At 46.2% G+C, this 9,599-nt stretch overlaps 2 protein-coding genes across 5 annotated transcripts in view; both read left to right on the plus strand.

The window, feature by feature from the left end:
• The window catches only part of LOC116692412 (proline-rich protein 36-like), a 5,198-nt gene extending 3,528 nt beyond the window's left edge, over positions 1-1,670 (plus strand). The window contains exon 3 of the mRNA XM_032520702.1: positions 55-1,670. Coding sequence (XP_032376593.1) covers positions 55-1,670 — 1,616 coding nt within the window. The remainder of the gene's footprint in view (positions 1-54) is intronic.
• A 2,463-nt stretch (positions 1,671-4,133) lies between these two features.
• kmt5b (lysine methyltransferase 5B) overlaps positions 4,134-9,599 on the plus strand; it is a 37,664-nt gene continuing 32,198 nt past the window's right edge. For 2 of the 4 annotated variants that reach the window (XM_032516147.1, XM_032516169.1), the window contains exon 1: positions 4,911-5,196. The gene's annotated coding sequence lies outside the window, so the exon portion shown is untranslated. Of the gene's footprint in view, positions 4,330-4,376; positions 5,197-9,599 lie in introns of those variants that run through there. The other 2 variants (XM_032516159.1, XM_032516154.1) reach the window with 2 other exon arrangements.

The raw sequence follows: 9,599 nt of genomic DNA on the forward strand, positions 1-9,599 counted from the left end.
CGGCTCCACCCGGGACATCCATCAGGGCGGGCTAACCAAGGCCGCTCCACCCAGGGCCACTCCACTCGGGCGGCTCCACTCAGGGCCACCTACACCTCAGGGCCGGCTCCACTCAGGTGGCTCCACCCGTGCTAGCTCCACCAGGCCGGCTCCCCAGGGCCACCTCCCATCAGGGCCGGCTCCACCCAGGGCACCTCCACTCCGGGACGGCTACTCCAGGGCTGGCTCCACCCGTGCTAGCTCCACTCAGGGCCGGCTCCACCCCGGGCCCCCTACACTCAGGGCGGCTCATCAGGGCCGGCTCCACCCAGGGCCCCCTACACCCAGTGCGCTCCACTCAGGGCGGCTCCAACCCAGGGTCCCTCACCAGGGCCGCTCCACCCAATCCCTCCACCCAGGGCCGGCTCCACCCAAGGTCTCCTCCACCAGGGCTGGCTCCACTCAGGGCGACTCCACCCGGGGCCGCTCCACCCAGGGCCTCCTCCACCAGGGCCCCCCCACTTAGGGCTGGCTCCACCCAGGGCTGCCTCCACTCAGGGCGGCTCCACCCAGGGTCCCCTCCACCAAGTGCTGGTCCACCCAGGGTCCCCTCCACCCAGTGCTGCCTCCACTCAGGGCTGTTCCCACTCAGGGCCGGCTCCACCCAAGGTCTCCTCCACCAGGGTGGCCTCCCCGGCCGCTCCACCGGGGCCGGCTCCACCCAGGGCCTCCTCCACCAGGGCCGGCTCGCCCCAGGCCTCCTCACCCAGGGCTTCTCGCCCAGGGCGGCTCCACCCAGGGCCCCTTCCACTCAGGGCTGGCTCCACCAGTGCTGGCCACTCAGGGCGGGTCGATCCCAGGGTCCCCTCCACCCAGGGATGGCTCTACTCAGGGCCGGCTCCACCAGGGTCAGCTCCACTCAGGGCCGCTTTGCCCAGGGCCTCTCCACCCAGGGCTGGCTCACCCAGGGCCCCCTCACACTCAGGCGGCCTCCACCCAGTGCTGCCTCCACTCAGGGTCGGCTCCATCCAGGGTCCCCTCCATCAGGGCTGGCTCCACTCAGGGCCGGCTCGCCCAGGGCCTCCTCCACCGGGCTGGCCCACACGGGCCCTCCACTCAGGGCTGGTCCACCCAGTGCTGCCTCCACTCAGGGCCGGCTCCACCCAGGGTCGGCTCCACCCAGTGCTGCTTCCACTCAGGGGTCGGTCCACCCAGGGTCCCTCCACCCAGGGCTGGCTCCATCAGGGCGGCCACCCAGGGCCTCCTCGCCCAGGGCCTCCTCCGCCAGGACCGCTCCACCCAGGGCCGGCTCCACCCAGGCCTCCTCACCCAGTGGGCTGGCTCCACCAAGGGCCCCCTCCACTCAGGGCTGCTCCACCAAGGTCTCCTCCACCCAGGGCTGCTCCACTCAGGGCCGACTCCACCAGGGCGGCTCCACCAGGGCCTCCTCACACAGGGCCCCCTCCATTAGGGCTGGCTCCACCCAGGGCTGCCTCCACTCAGGGCGGCTCCACCCGGGTCCCCTCCACCAGTGCTGGCTCACACCCAGGGCGGGTCCCCTCCACCCAGGCTGGCCCACTCAGGGCTGGCTCCACTCAGGGCCGGCTCCACCAAGGTCTCCTCCACCCAGGGCTGGCTCCACTCAGGGCCGGCTCCACCCGGGCAGGATCGCCCTGCATCATGTTATATAAGCTAAATATCACATATGCAGTATCTTTATATATTTTCTTTTTTCCTTCAACAAAGTTCTGAATATTTAAAGGTACTGTATGTCCTTTTGAATTTCAATTTACATACAATACAATTAAACAAATTAAAAGACTAAAAGTCAAATTATCAGGTTATCTCTAACAATGTGGCAGTTTGACACGCTTTTGGTTTTGACTTATGGATTTTATTCCCCACATTTGGATGTGTAAATTAACATTATCATGGTGGTGAAACGTAACAACGTTCCGCTGCCTCTGAGCTGCGAGTGTCTCCGAGATAATAATTTATATTTATTTATAACCTCATGTGTTTAACGACCACAGCCAGTTATCATGTGTTATCATATACATATATATATATATATATATATATATATAGTCTTAGATAGAGTCACATCTATTAAACCCAAACAAATCTCTGACAAACTAGCACTCAAACCAACCACACATTCTTTTGCAGATGAATATTAAAACCCTGACTGGGCGACTTCCAGCTCCGCTCACACCTTCATCACTAACAAAGGTCAGGTTGGTTGAGAGAAGCGGGCGGGGTGGGGATGGGGGGGGGGGGTATTAGGTGGTTTCCATGGAAGCTGCTTCCTCACACATGCAGGAGTTGACGCCCCACACGTTATAAAGCTCTCTGACACAGAGAAAGACGAATGTCTACGCCCACCGCTCTAAGCTCTGGGGCTGTTTCCTGGGCTGAGCTCCAGGATCCAGAAGTTTCTTCAGCGGTTACCTGGTCCATAGACCTATGGGTCCTAACTGTATCTGAAGTCTCTTTATATAGACCTTGTGGTCCCTATACTGTATCTGAAGTCTCTTTTATTAGACCTTAGTGTCCCTAATACTGTATCTGAAGTCTCTTTATATAGACCTTAGTGGTCCCCTAATACTGTACTGAATTCTCTTTATATAGACCTTAGTGGTCCCTCATACTGTATCTGAAGTCTCTTTTATATAGACCTTAGTGGTCCCCTAATCTGATCTGAATGTCTCTTTTATATAGACCTTAGTGGTCCCTAAACTGTATCTGAAGTCCTTTATATAGACCTTGTGGTCCCCTAATACGTATCTGAAGTCTCTTATATAGACCTTGTGGTCCCCTAATCTGTATCTGAAGTCTCTTTTATATAGACCTAGTGGTCCCTAATGCTGTATCTGAAGTCTCTTTATATAGACCTTAGTGGTCCCTATACGGTATCTGATATCCTTTTATATAGACCTCAGTGGTCCCCTAATACTGTATCTGAAGTCTCTTATACAGACCTTAGTGTCCCCTAATACTGTATCTGAAGTCTCTTTATATAGACCTTTGGTCCCTAATACTGTATCTGAAGTCTCTTTATATAGACCTCAGTGGTCCCTAATACTGTATCTGAAGTCTCTTTATATATAGACCTTTGTGGTCCCCTAATACTGGATCTGAAGTCTCTTTATTAGACCTTAGTGGTCCCTAATACTGGATCTGAAGTCTCTTTATATAGACCTTTGTGTCCTAATACTGTATCTGATTCTCTTTTATATACAGTAGACCTTTGTGGTCCCCTAACTGGACTGAATCTCTTTTATATAGACCTAGTGGTCCCCTAATACTGGATCTGAAGTCTCTTTATATGAGCCTGGTCCCATATGTATCTGAGTCGCTTTTATATACAGTAGACTTTGTGGTCCATACTGTATCTGAAGTATAGGTGGAGGGTGGGGGTGTGGCCTTGACCACTGCCACTTTTCTGGTTTGAAAGCCATGATGTCTCTCTCTCATGGGGGGGGGGGGGGGGGGGGGCACATCCTCTGGCTGGCAAAGCAGAGAAAGGGGGGTAACCTTTCCCCTTATAGACCTCATAAGGAGCAAGATTCCAGATCGGCCCATTTGAGCTTTCATTCCCAAAAGCAGAGCAGATACCCAGGGCTTGGTTTACACCTATCACCATTTCCGCCACAGGGGGGCATAGCTGCGGGGGGGGGGGGGGGACGACTCATATTAATGATAGAAAACCTAATTTCCATGCCATGGGACCTTTTTAAAAGAAATTAAATTGACTGATATGATTGAAAAAAAAACTCATGAATTGAAATTTTCCAGCCATGGGACCTTTGAACATTACACTCAACACATTAAAAACTTACATTAAATATTAATCTGCATTCAAAGACAAAACAAAAGACTCCCAATTGCAGGTCATTCTCCAAATATCATGCTCCAAGATGGATTTCTATTTCCTTTTAAAGGCTACCTGTCCTTTACTTGTCTAGGCTATATGACAGTAGTAAAAAAAAACATTGTGTGGGTGTTCACTTACAAAACAAACACACAATTAAACTCATTAAGTGAAAAACCAAAGGATGAATCAATGATGTGGAACAATTAACAAAGTCCATCCGGCTGGAGGATCGTCTGGTTCTGCAGACGAAGAACCTGAGGAACATCCTGTTTACACCACATGCACCTAGAGATGAGTGTAGAGGAGGGACGTCTAAATGATAGGGCCCATCGCAGTGGAGGGAACGGGTCTTAAGGTGGTTCTAAGATCCCTTGTTCTGTTGAGGTTCTGTCGGGTTCTGCACGGGACCGGGGCAGGCAGAACCTCACCGTTGTTTGCCCACCACCGTTGGATTCTTTAAGAAGCGCAAAGAGGTTTGTTTATGCAGCACTACTTTTGTGTACATCCGACAACTACTCGCACGGACTAAGATGACGATTTTCGACATCTTTTAGCTATATAAAGCCGTGAAAAGTCGACGACAACGTTCACTCTTGAAGTTTCAGACTGTATCATCAAGTACTGTTTCTCATTTTGGTCCCGACGGACGACAACGATTGCGTTTTTTGTGGGACCTATTTTCTTCTGCGATGGATGTGCTGCGCCTTTCTCTCGGTAGATGCTAGATTGCACCCGATGCACGTGTGGACGTCAACTCGGACATTACTGCGCAGGCGTCAACACCATTCAGTTGACGTTCCTGCAGCGTGTGGTTTACATGTTACATACACTCTTGGTTTCCGGTGTGGTTAATAATGTCCCCCCCAATTTCGGATCACATTACTGTTTTGAACTTGTTCGATAGTGTAGTAATTGGTTTAGAAGCTTTGTTGAAATTCTCACAGACGCCTGCGCAGTATGCTCGTCTTGACGTTGACACGTACATCGGATGCGATCTAGCATCTACCCTTTCGCTCCCTCTCTCCGCCATCTTGAATTTTAATGTTAATTTCTTTAAAAAAAAAAAAAATGTGTTTCCTGGGATATTTTTGGTTTAGGGTGCCGTGTGCCAATTTTGGATTAGTTCGAAGGAGTTTTGTTTCGTGATTGTTTTTTTATAAAATCACCTTTGTGAGTATTCTGCGTTTGTTCTGCTTCCGCTGTCGACTCGAGACATTTAACCAACGCGTGAAAAATGCTTTCAGCTCTTTAACTGCTCTCTATCATGATAAATAATGCCCGCACCGAGCCTCTGCTGACTCTGCTGCCTCTGATTGCCACCGTTGATCGTGTCTACAAGGGTATTGGCACACAAACTAACTTTTAATTCGCTTACAAATGGTAGATTTAGCCTGTTAAGCTAGCTAGCTAATGGCTTCCACATCAAACAAGCGAAGCTAGCTAGCTAGCTAATGCTGTGTGTGTGTGTGTTAGCTAGCCTGCTGTAGTCCAGTGGTCTGCAGGTACCGGATCGTTACCGGGCAACAAACTATTGGCTATGGACGTCGAATATCTGGTGCTTATTACATCGTTAGTGGGAGAAAATGCAACCGTGTTGTGTTATTATCGACTGTGTTGTTGCTAGCTAGCTAGCTAGCTGAGGGAAGCTAGGTTAGCCTAACCGTTGCTGAAGTTAAGTTTGATGCTAGCTAGCTAGCTAACACAAACTAAGAAGTGACGTTGATGTTGGATTTATTCAATGTGTATTATGTCAAACCAGGCGGTACGTTTTGGTTTACGTTGGCCTTTTAGGGTTTTTTATTAACGTTAGTTGGATGTTAGCGTGCCTAATGGGACGTTTCTAAGCCGATTGGGACGTGGAGTGGATGTATTGTGGTGTCACATCATGAACGTTTTTTTTAACGTTAACTGTCACCATCCGTGTAGCGGTACTTGTGTTGTTGTACGGGTCAACTCCTGATGTCGTAAGGGTTGTTTGGGGCTTACAACCGGGAATTGCTGCAAGCTAACCACCCCGGCCGAGCATCTATTCCCCCCCCCCCCCGGCGTCGCCTTTTGGTGGCTAGCTCCATGCTAACGGACGGTCTGTGGGTGGAGACCAGGCTAGCTAGCTGGCTGGCTAGGTAGGTAGCTAGCTAGGTAGGTAGGTAGAGGGTTTTTTAGACCTGGTACAATGTGGTCTTGATGTGAAAGCATTCACAAATCTGAAAGTGGGTTTCAGACACCTATTGCTTAAGCGACATGTCAAGCAATAGGTGCAAAAAAACGGAGGATCAGTCGCTCAGCGATGTAACTTATGTCTCCTTTAGGTTAACTTCAGCGTCGTTGGTGAGAGGACAGTGTTGGCAAACAATGCAAAGCTAGTTATATATTGATAACTGTGATACAATCTCGGCCTCAGCTGCCGTGTGTGTGTGTGTGGCTTCCGGGTCTCCACTGCCTCCCCTGATCTCCGTGGCGTGTTGTGGTTTTATGGTGGCTAACGTTAGCTTCCCGAGCTAAAACACGAAGCTTTTTAATGCATCGCTTACAAATGACATGACGCTCCTCGCGACGCAGTTGCGCATTAGGACCTGCATTACCCTTCTGACATAAGCATACACACTGCATGATGCGTTTTTGTGATTCCTAACGTGATGATCGTGTTGATGGGATTTTGATCTGATTCATAAATGAACAAAGCAATACTTTGTGCCACTGTGATGGCAGCAGAGACGGTACTGTTGCACCTGACAGTAAACCAGTGGATTATTTGGGGTTAACACTGAGGGGCGCTGCAGGATCATTTTAAAGTTGTTTCCTTCACTGCTTTCCTGTGTGGAAGAAGTAGCAATACCCCAGTGTATTTTGATGCTACTGTTTTGTAGTAGTATTTGTTGTAGTATTTTTCTGACATTCAATGTACCAAAAGATAAAGTACTTATTATGCAGAATGGCTCTTTTCAGAATCATATATATAATATATTATTTTATTGGATTATAATTATTGATGGGTTAATGTCTTCACTTCATCTTCATTTTTAATCTTGGAGCTGGTAAATATGGAGATCATTTTAACGACTGTAAATACTGTTGGGTATTTAATGGTGCTGTCAAATGATTAAAATATTTAATCGCATTACTGTCATAGTTAAAGGTCCCATGACATGGTGCTCTTTAGATGCTTTAATATAGACTTTAGTGGTCCCCTAATACTGTATCTGAAGTCTCTTTTATAAAGACCTTAGTGGTCCCTAATACTGTATCTGAAGTCTCTTTTATATAGACCTTAGTGGTCCCCTAATACTGTATCTGAAGTCTCTTTTATATAGACCTTAGTGGTCCCTAATACTGTATCTGAAGTCTCTTTTATATAGACCTTAGTGGTCCCCTAATACTGTATCTGAAGTCTCTTTTATATAGGCCTTAGTGGTCCCCTGATACTGTATCTGAAGTCTCTTTTATATAGACCTTAGTGGTCCCTAATACTGTATCTGAAGTCTCTTTTATATAGACCTCAGTGGTCCCCCCAATACTCTATCTGAAGTCTCTTTATATAGACATTAGTGGTCCCTGATACTGTATCTGAAGTCTCTTTATATAGACATTAGTGGTCCCTAATACTGTATCTGAAGTCTCTTTTTATATAGACCTTAGTGGTCCCTAATACTGTATCTGTAGTCTCTTTATATAGACCTTAGTGGTCCCCTAATACTGTATCTGAAGTCTCTTTATATAGACCTTAGAGCCAGTCCCATGATGAGCTTTCCTTAGTATCTGCTAGTATCTTAGTATCCAACTTTAAATGTAAAGCACTTTCAAATCAACCAGGTTGACCAAAGTGCTGGACATTAACATGATTTATAAATACGCGAATAACAAAACAAACATTTAAAACAAATAACAGACTAGAAAAATAAAATGCAGAACACAACTCTCAAGCAGGTTTAAAGGCCAATGAGTGTTATGTTGTGATTTATAAATCTGAAGGCCAGGGGCCGATCTGACATGCAGAGGCAAGTCATTCCAAAGCCCCCGAACCACGACTCACTCAATCTCCCCTATTTTTGAACCAGGTTCTAGGACAACAAGGAGTAGCGGGTCAGCTGACCCTAACGACCTCAGAGGAGTGTGTGTGGCTTCAGTAAGTCAGCGATCTACGCTGGGGCTCGACCATAAAGAGCTTTAAAAACAAACAGGATCTTAACCCTCATGTTGTCCTCGGGTCAATTTGACCCGTTTTTTCTATGTCATTGTTCTTGTTAATTCCCCAAAATAACATGATTGATTCCACCAACGCTCTTTGGCAAGTACACATCTCTACTTTCATTAATTTTGGGGCGTCTTATTCAATTTTATAGCATTTGGAGAAACAAAGTGAAGTGTTTTTGAAATAGTATTGAGTAAAAGTTGACATATTCCAGTCTGTGATATCCATCAACAACCATTCCTTTAATTTTAGTCTCAAAATTCCTGATTTCTCCTTTTCTAACTCAAACATTAGGTATAATTTCCTATAAATTAGGTTTATTGACCATAAATTCCAAAAATAACTGTCAAACTAAAGTTAATAAGTTAGTGTTAAACGTCAAAAAAGTGAAAACATTGAAAAGGTGTTGGGGGGGGGGGGGGGAGAGAAAGTGACAAAAACGTAAGAAAATGTTAAAAACATTGATTAAAAAGCCTCAACAAAAGGGTTTCAACTTTCAATTTTGACGGGAGGACAACGCAAGGGTTAACCAGGCATCCCTCTCCAGATTACAAATGGTTCAAAATGCTGCCGTACAACTCACTGCCGGCACTCGTAAACGAGAACACATCACACCTGTTCCTGTCTCCCTTCATTGGCTCCCGGTTTGCTTTAGAATACTTTTCAACCCTCGTGTTGTTCCTCGGGTCAAATTGACCCGTTTCAAAGTGTTTATATCAGAAATATGGATTTCTTTTTTGCCAAATTGCCCAAAGTTAACATGGATGATTCCATACAATGTTCTTCAGGTGACACTAATGATTACTTTCATTGAATTTTTCTGGGGTGTTTTATTTAATCTTATAGCATTTTAATTCTTTTTTTAATGGTTTCAAAACAGTATCCGGACTGAACTTTGACATCTACTCAACATCCTCTGATCTTAAAATAATTCATAATTTCTGCCTTTTTAACTAAAACATAGGTATAATTTGATATAAATGAGGTTTGTTGACCATGAATTCCAAGAATAAGCGTAAAACCTGTTATTAAACCAGCTCAGGTTTTTAAAAAAAACGCCAAGAGCATGGAAAAAGTGACAAAAACATTGAAAAAGCACTAAAAAAAAACACAAGGGTTAAGATGGAAGCAAGGGGAAGCAAATACAGGGAGAAGAGAATCGGCCCCAGAATAGAACCCTGAGGAACTCCACATGTTAGTGATGCTGCGAGTGAAGTAGAGCCACCAAAACTAACTTTGAACGCTGTCTCTGATTTGAAATGATCTAAACCCCTCTAGTGCAGTGCTTTTAATCTCCACACTCTGCTCGAGACTAGAAACAAGAACAATGATAAACAATGTCGAATGCTGCTGTGAGGTCTTAAAAGCACAAGAATTGCAGAATCTGTTGAGATTAAAAAATCGTTAAACACTTTTATAAATTCAGACTCTTTGCTGTGAAATGCTTTAAAGCCAGACTGAAACACCTCAAGGACACCATGCAGATCTAAAAAGATTATAGCTGCACGAGAACTGCCTTCTCTAAAATATTGGACATAAAAGGAAGTTCAGAGA

The sequence above is a fragment of the Etheostoma spectabile genome, chromosome 1 (assembly GCF_008692095.1).
Source record: "Etheostoma spectabile isolate EspeVRDwgs_2016 chromosome 1, UIUC_Espe_1.0, whole genome shotgun sequence".
In the NCBI taxonomy this organism is placed as follows: domain Eukaryota; kingdom Metazoa; phylum Chordata; class Actinopteri; order Perciformes; family Percidae; genus Etheostoma; species Etheostoma spectabile.